Genomic DNA, 18,460 nt, shown 5'->3' with positions numbered 1-18,460 from the left:
CGTAGACAGTATTGGCCAAACCCTGATAACAAATGTTGTGTCGGCTCTTTATTTTACGCTTTTTAATTTCCACACATATATGCTTAACTATTTATTGTTTTGATTATATTACATACATGTTATATATATATATATATATATATATATATATATATATATATATATTTGTTGAATTGGTGAATGCTTAGATAGACCCTAAGTAGCGTAATACTTAATGCGATTCGAATTTGACCTAGGTAGAAATCTATAAATACCCAATTCACCCCCCTCTTGGGAATACACCATTCTTATCAATGTCAATAGCCATCTTTCATTTACTCGTGTGCTTCATGACGTTCCATTTTACATCTTTCATTGTGCTATTAAACTGTAATACCTGTATACACACTAAATAGCACAATTAAATGTCATTGATCTGTCATTGTCAAAACGAGATTAAGAGTCAACAAAAAATTGATTAAAGGACTTCGAAATGGACAATCTGAAATGTTACATAAATTATATTGGAAAGGGGTTGAAGGGAGATTTCTTAATGTAATTTCTTCTGTCTTCTTTTGTTTTTTCAATGATGCCATGTTCTTAACATGCATTTTCTTTTTCCCATCTTCATAAATTTCTTTGAGGGATAATGTCAAAATGAGCTATGGATATTTATGCTATGTTTAGTTTGCAAAACATCAATTCCCAATAATAGAATGATCATCATGTACGGATTTGATAGTATTTAAGAGAAAATGTATAGGTACTGTAAATATGAAAGTAAAATTTTATTGATCCATAACATGAAATAGAAAAAGGAATGGATATTCTCAAATCACTACAGGAATGCCTATGGTGAATGACTTTTTATAACTTTTATTACACTCACATCTCATTTAATTATATTCTTATAAATAGATATTTTTGAAACAACATGTAATTTTCAGTGTCCATGCATTTTTTGTCATGTAAATATATAAGTAGTTTTTACTTTGAATATTCATCCCAACCTTAACCTGCTCTTTTCATTTATATTACTTTGTTCTTTTCATTTAGTGTTTGACTGCCAAATTATTATTAAAAACTCTTACGAAATTTGAATCTCTTTCACGCATATATTAATTGTAGTTAATCAGACAAAAGACAAATTTGTTAAAATCTACTAGGAATCAAAAAGCAACAAAGGATGGAATCAATCTCCCAATATATGAAATGGAAATTCTTTTGATGAGAAATCATATGATTATACACATCAGTTTATTTAGACAAGAAGCAACTGCTTTTTGCAGATTTATGAGAAATGACACTACTGTTAAAGTATCCAAGCATCAATATGGGATAACTAACGGTGGAACAACGAAGGAATAGTCTTTGATACCATTGTATCTTGGCATACGTCGAGAGGAACACAAAGACTTCCTCTCGACATAATCCTTTAATCCTTCATCAGTGGGACTTCGAAGCCTTGTCCAAAGCATCAAAAACGCATTGCAAGGTTACTTGCTCCAGAGTCACAACCTTGTCCCTAGATTTAGAACCAGAAGTTAAAGATACCTGCCTTCTTTTTACCCCTATAACCTGCTCATGGGTAAAACAAAAGTGAAGTCAAGAAATTTTCCTCCAAAATTTACACCTTAATAAACAAATAAATACAAAGTAAGAAAATAATCAATTAGAAACATAAATGGAAACAAGAGGAACCCTAAAAAGGTTAAAAACTGAAAAAAAAAAAAAAAAAGAAAAAAAAAGTTTAGTTTTGGAGAGAGTAGAATAGCTGTCCATTGCTAAGAAAACATGTTATGACTTATAATTAAATGGTACGGTGTGGTGTTTTGGGGAAAAGGGTGCACGAACTCTCAAGGTCAAACTCCATTTGTGCCACATTGTTAGTTATCTAGTTGATCCACAGTTGTCAAATGCAAGAGAAATATTTTGATTTGATATACAGCATGGAGCATTAATCTTGAAATTTCTGGTAAAATTCCTTCATTACTTGAACGAACTTCATTATTAGAGCACTTGCCTCTGGAATATTGATGTTGGTTGCAGAACTATTTCCATGCCTTTCACTTCCCTACGTGAAAGGATCTTCCGTCTGCTCTTTTGATTCTGGTCGATACCTGTGATTTCCCCTCTCAGGCCTTTCTTCAATTATCCACTCCAATTAGCAGAGTGGGCTTGGCTGAACCCAGCTGCTATGATTCCATCTTTGCCCCCTTGACTTTACCTGTCCTTTGCTTTCCACCCACCTAAAAAAGTCCTGCCTCATATTTGGCCCATTATCCAAAGGCACAACTGGGTTAAACCCATTTAGTTTAGAATTCAACTTCGAATTTCAATATCCTGAGCAGATCTATTCTTTCTCCTCCCAAATAATTGAAAAAAATAGAACCCTTCCCTGTTTGTTAACCCTCGTATCCTTACAGTCCTGAACAAGATTTTACCGACAACACTCCACTCCTTTGCCACAGGTTTTCTTACCACATTGGCAAACAATACTCAAAAGCGATAGCCTCTGAAAGCCGCTCAACCTTTCTCCTTTGTCACTATCTCTCCTAGTGATAACTAATCCACAGCCTTGCATTGCAAATCAGAATCTGGGTCCATACTCATTCCATTTTCTAGCCTGATAAAGAATACCCTTCAAATCTTAGAGAAGATCCACCACCCTAAGGAATCCACTCCCTTAGGGAATCAGATAGACTAGGGACGACCTTTTGCTATGAACTCTAAACCATATGGTCCACACCATAATAAGGTTACCTCGCTCAACCCGCTGGAACTCATCGTGACACAACAAAATTAATGATATATTCCTTCCCACAAATTCATAAATGCATAGAGACATTATCCAAGCAATCAATGTTTAACACCTTCCTATCGACTTTAAAAGTATGATGATAACCCATATTAACTCACTCATGAATGCTCCTTCACCAAGCTTACATCTTGGCAAAGGAGCCCACCATCTAGAATAAATAAGGAGAAGATGAGCAATATCCACAAACAATAGAGGATTCCAATTCAATTATTGTGCATTGAACTCTATCGCTGTTTGTAAACCCCTTTGCTGCCATTGCTTTGGATTGTGTCTATCAATCAAATTATGGCACCAACAAATTCTAATGTCAGTGTTTGGTTCAACATGGAACCCAGATAAGCATTTAAAAAAGGTGACAATTATACCCTCTACGTATGTATAAACAATATATGAAAAATAACCATATTTTTAGCACAAAATCCTACTAAGATTATGTACCAAATTAAATCCATGTCCTAAAATTCCAACTATCATAATTTTTTTTTTTTTTTTATAAAAAAGTGAACACTTCAGAATCCAAGGAATTATGGTCTAATTTCCTGTTTTGTTGGGGTTTTATGTAAATATGTGTTTTAGTTAGTTGTAGGTATAAATACTAGCTTGTAAGTTGCTTGGAACAGGCATTAAATACCCTTCTATCTTCAGGCAAGATTGTGACAAAGATGTCCTTATTAGCCGGCACTTGGAGCTCACTAATCAGAGAATTTTCTGGAATATTCCCTTGATTTGTAATGCTTTTGACTGGGAGATAGATCCAATGCGAGGCCACAACATAATCTGACTGATTTCTACAGCAGTCCTTACAAAGCCCAATGCCAGGCCACAACCAATGAGCACAAGTGGATCTTGGACAGTGAACCTTTATGATCAGATCATGCTCTAAACATCTTATCACACCGGCGGGGGAGCAGCAGCAATTTTCCTCAGAAACTCATTTGAAAAACTGCAGCTCCCAACAAAGGTTGCTTTTTTCACATGGGAGGCAACTCCATTTACAACCTCCAGAGCAGGATGAAACTGAAGAGCACATCCTTCTGCACTGCTCTCTGGACAAGAAATTTCTAAAACTTGGCCATTTCCATGGTCAAGCAAATGTGGGTCGGTGCAGAAACTGTAGAAGGCAAGCTATGGATTAGGAACGGTATCCACTCCAACAAGGGTAGAAGAAAGGCTCTTTCCCTCATCCCCCTTGCTACTTTTTGGGCAGCATGGAGGGAAGAAACATGAGAGCTTTTCAGGAAATGGTTTCACCCCTGCGTGTTCTCAAGGACTGTTGGATAACTATGACTTCCAATAGGCAAAGCGTGGGCTGGACAGGAGGGACATTTCTGTAATCCTTGATTTCCTTGACACAATTCAGTGAGGGTTGTGTTGTTTTACCTTGTTTCCATTGTACTTGGGTGGCATCCCCTTGATGCCTTTATAATTAATAATATCTCTCTTCGCTGATCAAAAGAAGTTGTTTGGGACAGTAATCAATTTGAATCCAGATTTCCAGAGCTGTTTTGCCTCTCTTTCATGCAACCCTCTCCCTCTTCCCTTCTTCCTTCTTCCTCCTTCCTTATGGCCTCTTTATTCTCACTGCTGTTCTGCAGGCCTCTTTGCTTCTCCCTTATTGTTTCTTCTTCTTCTCTCTCTGTTTTTCTCCCTTAATTCTATCTCTCTAATTCTAATTTCTGTTTCTGCCCTACAACAATTTGGTGATTGGAGCAAACCACAATCACCACACAGAATTTTCATCTGCAGCTTCCATCCAAAATTACAGGTTGTGCCACTCATTTTCCAAATGCTACTTTCCACTAAAACATTTCAAGAAACCTACCTCACCATTAAACATAAACACTTGAAACATTAATACCTAAAATTTCAACTTCATTCAATGAGGGTGTGGCCCCATGCCCTGGAGTTATTTTGACACACCTCCATCACCAGTACACTCACCACCCTCAATCCATCAGCAGCCGAAAGGCCATTGTGGAAGGACCCTTGTCAACAGCACACACGCCCCATGTGCTGGCGATGTGCGTGTGAAACTAATCCAAAACTATCTGCTGCTTTCAGATTGGCAAGAAATTGCTTCCAGCCACAATATCTTGATTTTTCCCTTGGATTTTGAAGCTGAGTCGAGGAAATTCAAGTGCGGCCTGTTACATGTTTTTGGAGGATAATTTCAATATGAACACTGGATTAGACCTATAAATGCCTTTTGAAAACTGTTTTCCAAGGATTTGAGAAATTGGGAGTTCGAGAATTGCATATGCTAAGAACTTGATAATCATTGCCATCTTATATGATGAGGAAGAAATTAGTAAATTGCATAATTCCAAGTTTCTTGTCACTATTAAAAAAACAAAATTCTGCACTTGATCATATGAATTCCTTGAGTCGCTCATTGCATGAATCCTTGTTCGTACCCATACTCCCTTGTTGTCATATTATGTAGGACCATGTCAACTCATGTGCATTATGTTCAATAGCTTAAAGTGTGTGCACTGTAGTAATTTTAGGATTCTTATAACTTTTAGTCAAGTTTACTCTTCCTCAGCATCATTGTACCATATTGCGTTACCCATGGCCACAAACAAAAACACTGAAACCATCCCCCTTGCACCAATTGACACTGAATCTTTTTTTATCCAAATAGACACAAAACTCTGGACACCAAACAAATTGAACATCTCACAGAACAATTTGCACATGTCATGAAGTTATTGGGCAAACACCCTATCGTAGACGGCTTAAAACAATCAATTAGGCACCCTAATGAGTCCCCAGATTCAGTAGGGGGCCATTTTCCCCACTCCAGCAGTTCCTACTGCACCAAACAGAGATGAGTCAGGCCCCAAGACAACCTAGCATACCAATTCAGCCACTCTAGCCTCAAGTTAACTTAAGAGTCTAGGTTTGAGGAGGGTACTTCAATGAGTTTGACAATGTAGGATACCAATATAACACGAGACATATTCCACATTACCCTAGGAATGATCAGGAGGACTATGGAGATGTTACTAAGAGGGGCAAGGTAGACGTGTGTAACAATGATGGAAAATTAGATCCAAATTCCTTCTTAGATCAGGTATAAGAGATTGAGGATTACTTTGTGTGGTATCGTATATGAGGCAAGGAAAAAGTTCGGTTGGCCATGATGAAACTTGTAGGACCAGCCATGAAGTATTGGAAAACTGTTCAAAAAATCTTCAACGGTTACCTGATCCTTCAATTATCTAATAAGAAGTGCTTAGAGAATGGTTGAAAGAAAAGTACCTCCCTCCTTCCTATAAGAACCAACTATTTTGTGACCTTTTGAATCATCGAAAAACCACTGCTGTAGAAAGTTATATTGTATGATTTGAGGAGCTATTACTTAGGAGTGGTATATAGGTCACACATCACATGGTCATTAGGTTTATAAATGGTCATAAGGAGGACGTCAGGAGAGAGAGTTTGAATTGTTTTCACTTGACTCTTTAGAGGCAGCTTCTCAGTTATCAGAAAGCTATAGCCATTGAAAGTACTGTAAGATCCCTCTTAGGTCGTCACCTCAGGCGAGTTGTCATTCCAAATCCTTTCCTCAATCTAGGTCTATCATTCCTCGATCTACCCCTAGAAAGGGAGTATTGACAAGCAAATAAAGTCCCATCATGTCATTCACTCTAGTGTGTCTAGTATTCCTTAAGCTAGTCTCAAGCTAGTAGCTCCTATGTCTGTAGTGTCATTGCTACCACTCAAGAAGTCACAAAACTGCTCATCCCCAATGGAGTCTTAGGTTTAAAGCGTAAGATTGATGACGTGCCATGTCCGATCATGAGGATCAAGTTATAGATGTTGTTGAATACTGAGGAGATGAAAGAGAGCTTGTTCATCATTTTCAAGAGGTTAATAACCATGTTAGTGTGGTCAAGTGTGTCTTGTCCACTACTACGAATGTGAGAAGTGGAAAACTATTTTCCACACTTCCATCTAATGCGAGGATAGACATGGAAGTGAGTTATTGATGGGGGTAGTAGCATGAAAGGGATCTCCAAAGCTGCTCTAGGTAGATTAAGCCTTAAGGGAGAGCCACATTCTCGTCATTTTAAAATGAATTGGATAAAAAGGACAAATCTACTTCTCACTGAGAGGCGCCTTGTACCCATCCAAATGGGAGATTATAAATACAGGGTTTACTATAGTGTACTCCCAATGAATGTGGCTCATGTTAGGGCATTCGTGGTTATATGATTATGATGTGGCCAATTATAGCAGGGTAATAGGAAGATCATTTTAACCCCCCACCAAACCTATTCCCAAGGATCTCCAGTTTAGGAACAAGATAGCCCTTCAAGTCCCAATTCGATTAAGCATCCATTTGCTAGATCATAGGACTTTTGAGCAAGAGAGCTTAGAAAACATGTATATCTTAGCAATCATTGCCTGAAAAGTTCCTTATAAGGATCAAGAGTTTCCATGTAAGCGTCCACTTAAGGTAAGGGAGTTGTTAGGTGACATCTATAATGTAGTAGTGAGCTTCCTAGTGAGCCACCACTTATACAGACATGTCATAGATCTCATTCCATGTTCACAATTACCTAATTTTCCTCGTTATAGGATGAGCCTTAAATAGCATTCTAAATTGAATAGGCAGGTAGATGTACTCTTGAAAAGGGCTTTATGAGACATAGCCTCAGTCCTTGTAAAATACCAACTTTGAAAAAGGAGAGATCTTGGAGGATGTGTGTGGATGACAGAGCCATCAACAAAATTACTAACAAGTATAGGTTCCCTATCCCTATACTTGAGGATATGCTTGACATGCTAGCTAGCTCTAATTGGTACTCCAACATTGATTGGATATCACCATAATAGAATTAGATTAGGAGATGAATGGAAAACTACCTTTAAGATTCATGATGATTTATTTGAGTGGGGGTCATGCCCTTTGGACTTTCAAATGCTCTTGGACACATGTTTTAGTAGCCATTCAGTAAATTCCTAGCGGCTTATATTGATGATATACTATTCTATAGTAAGAAAGGGACAAGCACTTGATACATATTCATAAGGTCTTTGTCACTTTGAGGGAAGCGAAGTTGTATGCTAACATCAAGAAGTGCACTTACAGGAAGCACCAATACTAACACAAGACAAAAATACAGGATGATCCCCAGGAGTTTGTACTCTTTCCTAACCATCTTGCTTTGCGAAATCTAAGTTCACAAAACAAGTAAAGTGCTAACACATGATGGTTGGATAGAGTTTCTTAATGAGTATACCTTTGTTCTTAAACATCATTTTAGTGTTAATAAGAAGGAAGTTGATGACCTCAATAGTGTAGCAATTCTTCTCCATGTCATGAGAGCCGAGATCATGGGGTTTGATCTTCTGAAGGATAAGTATTCTACTCGTCCTCATTTTGGGCTTATCTTTTAGAAGGTGAGTGAGGGCCATTATAGAGATTTTATAGATTTTATCACCAATGAGGATTACTTGTTTAGGGACACTAGGTTGTACATTCCCTATACTTCTTTTAGAGATCTCTCTACTTGGGAGTTAAATTTTGAAGGATTAGTACTTAGTAGGCCATTTGGAAAGGGATAAAACCTTTGACTTAGTTGAGGACTGATTTTACCGGCCTTCCATAAAAAGGGATGTTGCTAGTATAGTGCCTCTATGTCGTAACCCTCAATCCTAGAGGCACAACAGCCTTTGTACCCCTCTTCAATTGCCACACTTACCTTGGAGAGACCTAAGAACAGATTTTGTTCTTGGACTTCGTAAAACTACTTGGGAACATGATTCCATATTTGTTGTTGTTGATAGGCTTTCTAATATGGCATATTTTATCCCATGTAATAAGATTTTCGCTGCATCTCATGCAGCTAAATTGTTCTTTTAAAAAGGTAGTCGAACTACATGGTTTACCTATGTCTATAATGTTTAATAGAGATTTCAAGTTTTTTAGTTACTTTTGGAAGACATTTTGGAAAATGTGTGGGATTCACTCGATGTTTTGCTTATACTTGCCACCCTCAAATTGTGAAGCATATTCTTGGTGCCTGACTCAAGTGTGTTATGGGAGAAAAACAGGGCAATTGGGACTTGGTGCTACCAACCATTTAGTTTGCTTATAACAATTCTATGTATAGGTCCACGATTAAGCAGTTTGAGTGTGTATTCAATTACAAACCCGGTGCACCCATTGAATTTGTTCCTTTGCACTAGATGCCTATATCTCATAACCTAATCCTTTGTTCGTAAGTTGCTTAAGCAAAAACTTGCCATGAAAAATATGGAATACAAACTTGCTACAAACGTGCCTCGTAGAGCTAGAGACTTTAATGTGGTTGAGAGTGTCATGGTTTGCATTAGAGGCTACCATAGATATTCATTTAAAAAGCTCCATGCTTGAGAAGGTATCTGGACTTAAGATTAATATGGTGAAATGCAGTATCATGGCTATCAATATGCATGTTGAGAGTGTTAGGGAGTTATTTGCAAAGATGGGGCATAGTGTTTGGGATTGGCTGCTCTTGGGGTTCCTTTGGGGGGTAACCCTAGATCTGCTAGCTATTGGGATCCTGCTGCGGAAAGGGTTCCCAAGAGATTGGACGGGTGGAAAGGTGCTCTTTGTTCTCTTGGTGGTAGAATAATGCTTATCCAAGCTTGACTTTCTAGTATCCCTTTATATTTTCTTTCAATTTTCAAGATTTTGGTGGGGGTTGCTAATAAGATTGAGAAGATTCTAAGAGATTTCTTGTGGTCAGAGGTACGAATTTTTGGGATCATTTGGTAAGTTGGGGAGAGGTAGGTAGGTCAAAATAGGAGGGTGATTTGATTACTGGAAACTTGGTGTCTAAAAACACAGCTCTTTTGGCTAAATGGCTTTGGTAGTTTCCGTTAGAGAATTCTTTTGTGGCATTTAGTTGTTAAAAGTAAGCAAGGATTAGACGAGAATGCATGAGATACTAATTTGAGATTTAGATGTTCTTTGGAGAGTCCATGGAAAGCTTCTCTCAAAGTATCCCCTCTTCATTCCCCATTTTAAATTCCTGGTGGGAAGAGGTAATATTTATTTTTGAATAAATCCTTGGTTGAAGAATGTAGTTTTGTCCACCTCTTTTCTGTGCCTTTTTTGGCTTGAGCTCATGGCAAGATAGTACCATCTCTTCTTTTGTTGTTGATCTAGATGGTCCTTTGCCTTCTTGAGATTTCCACTTTCGTAGATCATTAGACGATAAGGAGATGATAGAGCTATCCTCTTTGCTAGTCTTGTTGAATAATTGTAATTTGTTTTTAAAGGAGGATAGGTGGTCTTGGTCTTTGAATCTTTCAGGGGTATAAAAACTATTTTTTGTGATTTTTTAAATAGGTCTAATTTACCTTTTCCTCTCTATAGTTCCATTTGGAAGGCCAAAGTCCCCTTTAAAATCAAGGCTTTATCTGGTCGGTTGCGCTTCATAGAATTAATACCAGTAACTTGCTACAGGTTAGGAGATCATTGAAGGCTAAATTTCCAGACATCTATGCTCTTTGTTTTAATTGCTTATTATATTCATCGCATTTGTTCATTCATGGTGACTATGCTTTAGAGGGTTTGGAATAAGTTATTTGGTATTTTTTAGGCGAATGTTGGGTGAGTTCTAAGCATGGTCTTAAATTTCCACGAAATTGTCGAAATTTCCATTGAAATTTCCGATTTCTATCACTCTCGAAATCAAAATGGCTGTCGATTTCCATCTTGCATAATTTCCATTGAAATCTCAACAAATCATTCGGAATTTATTGAAATCTTGAAATTTTAGCAAAACTAGTCAAAATTTGAACAATGTAATGATATTTCCTCCGAGTTCAAATGAGGGATTTAGGAGTGAAATGAAATTTCTCTTTTATTTTATTTTTTTTATTATTGAAACAAATGATTATTACAAGTGCTTTTGAAATTATATGAAAAATAAACTTACAACAACATTTTATTTAACCATTCATTTCTAAATTATCATTATTTGTATAATAAATAATATTTAAATGATTTATGAATTTCATTTGTATTAACTAATTCACTAAATATGTTTAATGTACATTATCTTACAAATATGCTTGAGGCACATATTATATTACAACTTCTCCACCTTATACACAACATAGATGTATTTACTTGTAATATATGTGTCCTAAACCTTACATTATTATGTCTATTAATCATTTCTAAAGCTTCATAAACATGGTTTTAAATCGCGGTAGCGGGTAGCGTAACGTAACGGTAACAGGTGTAACGGGAAGCAGGAGTAGCGGGTGTTACATAACGGGAAGCGGGTGTAACGGCTGTGAATTTTTTTGAAGCACGCACAACCTTGTGCATATTAGCGTACTTGCATGTTTTAAGCTTTTGGCCATTCTTAGAAAGGGTTTTAGTGTATTTTGGACCCTTTAGTTCGACTAACTAAGTTATTTGGTAAGGGCAACAAGTTTACATTTGTTTTAAACCATCATTGATAGAAAATTACGTGTGTGTGCGTATTTATACTTCTCATTGTTCTTATCTGTGATAAATTCTTATGTGTGCTAAATGAATTAATAAAATAAAATACATTATACACTCCATTAATCTATTAGACACATAAGACATACGAATAATATAAATATAAAATAGTTAGAAAAGAAAAAAGGTTGAAGTTGAAAAATAAAGAACATAAATATCACATTACTAATATTAGTAAAAAAAAAATTCCTAACAAGTTAGTATTTTGAAATTGTTAATTAATGCATCTATTGTGAGTATTTAAAGAAAAAGTAAATTTTGTATCATTGTCATCCTCATTATAATTTTTTCCCCCTCTTGCCACTTGGTATATTGAGAATGATATATGAAAGAGAGAGAAAAAGTGAGAAGAAAAAGTAAAAAATAAAATATTTTTTTGGTGTAACAGTCCTGTAGCGGTTACGTAACGGTCGTAGCGGCCTTTATGTGACGGTCGCGGTCCGTAACGGCCGCTACGGCCGTGATTTTTCTTCCCACCGATTTCGCGGTGTGTAACGGTATCGGTAACCCAAAAAACCTTTACGTAACGGCGTTACGTAACGGTCGCGGCCTTTATTTAAAACCATGTTCATAAAGGAATTCCATGTTCTACTACTAGTTTACATTTTTTTTTTTTTTAAATCGAAAACGAAATTGAAACTTTTGTTGAAATTTACGTACTTTTGGAGCTTCGAAATTTGAGTCGAAATCGAAATTTAAGACCTTGGTTCTAAGACAGTGGAGGAATTTTAGGCAGTGTCTTTTGCTGGTTTTGGCAGGAAAATGGAATGGGCAGAGCTCTGGAAATGTGCTTTTCTTGCAATCTTTTGGGGGCTGTGGATGGAGAGTAATACACGTATTTTTCTAGGGAAGAAGTCCTCTCTTTGGCTGGTTTGGGAAAAGATACATTATTTGGCTTCTCTTTGGCATGTGGGGTAAGGAAAATTTAAAGGGATGAGCTTTTTTGATATTCAATGTGATTGGCATTGTGTGTTGGAGTGATAGTGTTGGTTTTTCTCTCTTATTTTGTAATTTTCAGGTTGTTTCTTTATGTTTTTAATCTGGATTTTCAGATTATGTTAAGAAGATATCTTATTCTCCTAGCTGTATATTCTTGTTCTATAAATGAAATTCTTCTTTTACTATATATACAAAAATAAAAAGCTCCATGGCTGTGCTGTTGGCCCTTTCTCTTGACTTAAGAAATTTGGACCTAATGCATATTTACTTGATTTTCCAACTCATATGACCATTAGTCCAATTTTTAATGTAGAGGTTTTGACTACTTATCAGTGCACCTTTGAGCTGCTTACTTATACAGAGTGAGCAGCTCCTCAGCCACATTCCACTTTCCAGCCACAAAAGAAAATGGAGTCTATTTCAGATGATGAGTTTGTGTCATGAACCAAGCTTGTTCAGAGCATTATGCTTGCCTATAACCGCTTGTCTCGTGCGCATGAGATGGGTTACATCATGTAAATAGTAGTGTAGAATGGGAGTATGACTCCTAAGATATTTTGATATTTCCTAGTGCCAGAACTTAAACAGCATATAAAGCTCTTTAAGTGAGAGAGAGTGCTTATCAGCCTTATAAAACTCACTAGCTTTTGCAAACTTGTTTACCTTACTTGCCTTCGTCGCTAAACACACATTGCTTACAAAAGTGTTATTAATGAATTACATTTCTTCAATGTTTACGGTGTGCTTGTTATTTGCTTTCACGATTTGCTTACTGCTTTCGCTTACTTTTCATTCAGCTGCTGTAATATGTGTTTTGGTGGTAAACAGTGGTATACTTTTATTGACTAGTTAAGCAAGAGTGCTTTAGCTAGTGCTACACGGCCCTTCACAAGGTGTAAGGTATTCAGCCCATGATAGTTGGTATTAGAGCTTGATTAATTGCTACATGAATTTAGTTCCATTCATAGTGGGATTGTGTGAAGCACCGGTAAGAGACCAAGTTAACCAATACCCTGAGAGAATTGAGGCGCTAGAGGTGCAAGCTGAGACAGCCAACAACGTGGTCGTAAAAATGGCCAAACTTGCTGAATGTGTTGATGCATCAGAGGGATCATAAAAACATCAACAAGGTTCTTTGGTGGAGATGTCAAAGGACCCCCATGTGATGGTAGAAACTTTATAGGCTCAAATGGCGGATATGAATGCCAAGATGAATGAAATGGTGCTTACTATGGGAAATTCCAACACTAAGGAGTATAGAAAAAAAAGGGGCCGGAACCCAAAACGTGTAAGGGTGCCTACGATGCTAAGGAGTTAAAGGAATTCTTATTTGACATAGAACAATACTTTCATGCGGTGAGGGCCAATTGAAAGCAGATGAAAGTATCCGTGGCAACAATGTACTTGAGTGGTCACACTAAGCTGTGGTAGCATACCAAGTTTGATGAAATTGAGAATGGACATTTTGTAATTTATTGTAGGGCAGACCTGAAGAGAAAGCTTAAGGCCCAATTCTTTATTGAGAATGTTGAGTATAGTGCTTGAAGGAAACTACGAGACCTTAAGCACACTAATACCATCAGAGGGAATGTGAAATTGTTTTTATTTGATGTTGGATGTTCAGGACATGTCGGAGAAAGATAAGTTCTTCTATTTTCTTGAGGGGCTGAAACCATGGGCAAGGGCAAAACTTCATCGACAAAGAGTTCAAGACTTGCCTACCATACAGCTGTCACGGAATGTTTGATTGACTACGCTAAAGGGAGTTCCACAATGTCAAAAGAGAGTGTCATAGGTGGAAACAACGGAAAATCTTTCAAGGGCAAAACCCAAAAGTGGGGGAGCCAACACCAAGGCATCAACGTCAAAGGAAGCTTCGTCGTCTCAGTTGTTCAACACATCTAGTGGTAAGGGTAAGAAGTGTGCTTCTTATGTCGAGGCCCTAACAGAGTTGATGATTTTCCTAACAAGTCATTTGTTAATGTCTAGCAAGCTTTATTTGCAAAGAGAGCACTACAAGATGATGAGGATGAGGAGGAAACCCCGAGGATGGGTTCAATGCGGTTACTTAACATGTTGGAGAGGTAGACGAAAGAACCAAAAGTTACCCAATCCAAAAGGTTAATCTTTGTGGATCTACAAGTCAATGGGAAGAGTGCTCGTGCTATGGTTGATAGTGGGGCTAGCCACGACTTTGCTTCACAAGTAGAAGCGTAGAGACTCAACTTGAACTTAGAGAAGGACTCAGGATGCATAAAAGTGGTTAATTCCGCAGCTCAGCTTACTCTGGGAGTAACCAAGCAAGTGATTGTAAAGTTTGGACGATGGATGGGACATGAGAATTTTACAGTTGTGCCTATGGATGATTTCCAAGTGATTCTTGGAATGGAATTCTTGAGGGAGACTAGGGAAAATACCAATATTGTTTGCTAGTTCCCTTTGTTTGATGGGAGACATCCCTTGCAAGGTGCAAGTTGTTGCGAAGAATGGGACAATGAGAATTCCTCTCAAACATGCAAGTCTAAAAGGGTTTGAGAAGGGGTGAGTAGAAATATCTTGCCATGCAGGTAGTAAATGAAGACGTAGGCCAAGAGAAGGATGCCTACTATCATCCAAGTTGTGTTAGATGAATATAAAGTTTTGATGTCAAACAAACTACCTCACAATTTTCCTTCACGATGAGGTGTGGAACATGAATCAAGTTGTTATCAGTGGTGAAGCCACTTGCTAAAGGGTTATGTCAGATGGCATCAGAGTAAGTAGAGTTGAGGAAACAACTTCATGAGTTACTGAAAGTGGTTATATACATCCTTCCAAAGCACCATTTAGAGCACCAATGTTGATTCAAAGGGAACATGATGGAAGCATACTGGATTATCGCATGCTCAACAAGGAGACTAAGCATGAGAAGTATCCCATTTCATTGATTGTTGATTAATCAGCTAAGTCATGTCAAGTACTTCACCAAACTTGACTTGTGGTCAGGTTACTATCAGGTGAGGATAGAAAATGATGATGAGTCAAAGACTACTTGTGTGACGCGGTATAAGGCATATGAATTATAGATGATGCCCTCTGAATTAACAAATGCACCAATGACATTTTACACATTGATGAACTAGGTGTTTCATGAGTACCAACACAAGTTTGTCGCAATGTACCTAGTTGAATATTGTCAATAATTCCACTCTAGGGGAACATGAATCTATGGAAGGTGTTCAACATGCCAAAGGAGAACAGCCTTTGTATGACGAAAAAGAAGTGCTCTTTCCCTCAAAGGAGCACCAAATTCCTTGGTCATGTGATTGAGAAAAAAGCTCATATCCAAATGAATATGAAGAACGTGAGAGCTATTCAAGATTAGAAGATCCCAATGACAATGAAGAAGTTGTGCTCTTTTCTTAGATTCACTAACCACTATTATAAGTTCATAGAGGGTACTCGAGGAGAACTGCCCCATTGGCAGAACTACTAAAGAAGCATACTAGGTGGGACTAGACAGAGAAGTGCCAAGGAGCCTTTTACAACTTGAAGGCAGCCATTATGCGAGATCTAGTACTTGCCCTTTTGGATATCATGAATTTCTTCGAGGGACACAGACACATAAAACTATACCCTTGGTGGAGTTTCGTTACAAGACGGGCATCCCATTGTGTACAAGAGCCATAAGCTTAGTAAAGTCGACGGAAAGAGTATAGTTCAAGACAAGGAGATGCCAACAGTAATACATTGTCTTCACGTGTGGCGACATTGCCTACTTGGGTTGAAGTTTGTGGCGAAAACAAATAACTTGTCTATCAATCACTTATTTACATAGCCTCAGTTATCACCTAAGTAGGCCCATTGGCAAGAATCCTAGTGGAGTTTGATTTCTCACTTGAGAACAAGCCAGGGCAAATGAACCAAGTCACAAATACACAAAGCAAAAAGGTTGAGATTGTGACCTCGTAGATGGTAACACACTTGACAGCTAATAAAGTTACCACAACAATGTTGGAGCACATTAAGGAGAACCTTGTCAAAAATCCAATTGCCCAAACCTTATGACATTGCTAGAAGTGTCCGTTTTGGTTAGAAGATAGATTGTTGATGACACATGGTGACCGCCAAAATAGCTCTTTATGCCTCGAGTCAGTGATCCGAGTAAGACACTGCTGAAAGAGTGTCATGACACCATATAGGCAGGCCATCTAGGATGGCATTGTTGAAGCAGAGGTACTAGTTTACCCGAACTTGTCTCACCTCTGCCAACAAGACATGTTGGAGCCTCTTCAGGTACCAACAAGACCATGGCGAAGAGCTTCAGTGGACTTCATCTGGAGAAGACGTAGGGTCTATATTTATGTTATAGACAAGTTTTTGAAATACGATACTGTCAGACCTACACCAAAGTACTATTCGGCAGAAGAGACAACACAACTATTTTTCAAGCATATCTTGAAGTATTGGGGTGTTCCCAAAGACATTGTCAGTGATCGAGACTCAAGATTTACAAGCAACTTCTAAATAGAACTTTGCAAAATTTTTAATTCACAATTTGGAACCTATTTGAGCTACCACCCGTAGACAAATGGATGGACGAAGAGATTCAAAAAGCTACTAGAGAAGTACTTGCACCATTTCGTCACTACCAACCAAAAAAGTTTGGGTGTAGCTACTCAACATGGCTCAATTCTATTTCGGTGCCCAAAAGAGTTCAATAACCAATAAGAGTCCTTTTGAGTTTGTAGCAGGCCAAAATTCATTGTTACCTCACATAGCGAATCAGTCATACAAATAGGAAAGAGTCCAAGAGCATGCATCTTCACTAAAGAATGGAGATAGAATGCAGAGATCTTGAGCTTAACTGAAGAAAGCTTCCAAGTGGATAAAGAAGTGGACAAATCGAGGGAAAAGACTGTTGCACTTCAATAGGAATGACATGGTTCTTGTTAAGCTCCATTCAAGATAGATCAAGTCACTACAAGGTCGAGATAAGAGACTACTTTGCAAATATGAGTCCCACCTTGGCTAAAGCCTCTTATAAGGTTGATCCTTCGACTTGGATGGAGGTGCATCCTGTTGCTCACATCAGTTGCCTCAAGCCATTCAACGTTGACCCTAAAGATCCAAGCAAACATTAGTCAATCAAAGCACCACTAAATACATCACAACTTGATAGAAGAGAAGTTGAAGCCATCCTTGTAGACAGAGTTCACATTGTCAAGGAAGAAACAACATGAGTTCTTAGTGAAGTGGAAAGGCCTTCGAGATGAAGAAATCAGCCAGATATTAGCAGAAGACTTGAAACCGTTTGTGGATAAGAGTACTTAATGTCAAAGTCTACGAGGACGTGGACAACATAAGTGGGGGAGAATAGCATAATCCAAACTTGTTCAGGGCATTATGCTTGCCTGTGACCACTTGCCTTGTGGACATGGGATGGGTAACCATCATGTAAATAGTAGTATAGATTTTATTCATTAAGTTTATTTATGCCTTAATTTAAAATGTGAGTATGACTCTTTAGTTAGTTTGATGTTTCCTAATGCAAGAACTTGAATAAAAAATAAAGCTCTTTAAGGGAGGGTGAATGTTCATTAGTCATCGTAAAACTCACTAGCATTTTGTAAACGTGTTTAGCCTACTTGCTTCCCTCACTAAACACATGTTGACTATGGAGGTGTGGTTAATGAATTGCATTGCTTTAATATTTACCATGTGATTCTCATTTTCTTAAATGATTGCTTACTGCTTCCACTTACTTTGTATTAGATAGTTGTGTGTTATTGTGGCAACTGTATTATACTTTCGGCTAACTAGTTAAGCATGAGTGCTTTAGTACCACAAGTCTTTGACAAAGTGTGAAGTGTTCAGCCCATGACAGTGGTGTATGTAAGCATACATGATGTGAGCATAAGATATGCATGCAAATGTGTATGAAAACATGAATGTGCAGGCAAGCATGGGTAGGATGTTAGTTTTTGTGTGTTTTTGCATGCATGGTAGTATAAGTAGATGCAAGTGGGCGCATGCATATGTGTATTTATAAGTGTGTAAATGTGGTCATGAATTATATGAATGCATGCATAAGTCTACGTATGTGTATGTATGGGTGTGTATGTATGTGCATGGTAGTATGAGTAGATGCAAGTGGGCGCTTGCATATGTGCATTTATAAGTCTGTAATTGTGGGCATGAATTATATGAATGCATGCATATGA

General features: G+C 37.7%; 1 protein-coding gene across 1 annotated transcript in view; it reads right to left on the bottom strand.

Annotated features, from left to right (window-relative positions):
* Positions 1-1,185: 1,185 nt before the first annotated feature.
* LOC131154361 (uncharacterized) overlaps positions 1,186-18,460 on the bottom strand; it is a 33,072-nt gene continuing 15,797 nt past the window's right edge. The window contains exon 3 of the mRNA XM_058107078.1: positions 1,186-1,557. Coding sequence (XP_057963061.1) covers positions 1,426-1,557 — 132 coding nt within the window. The 3' untranslated portion in view covers positions 1,186-1,425. The remainder of the gene's footprint in view (positions 1,558-18,460) is intronic.

Source organism: Malania oleifera, chromosome 1, assembly GCF_029873635.1.
Source record: "Malania oleifera isolate guangnan ecotype guangnan chromosome 1, ASM2987363v1, whole genome shotgun sequence".
In the NCBI taxonomy this organism is placed as follows: Eukaryota; Viridiplantae; Streptophyta; class Magnoliopsida; order Santalales; family Ximeniaceae; genus Malania; species Malania oleifera.
This window is presented reverse-complemented; position numbering and strand designations above follow the sequence as displayed.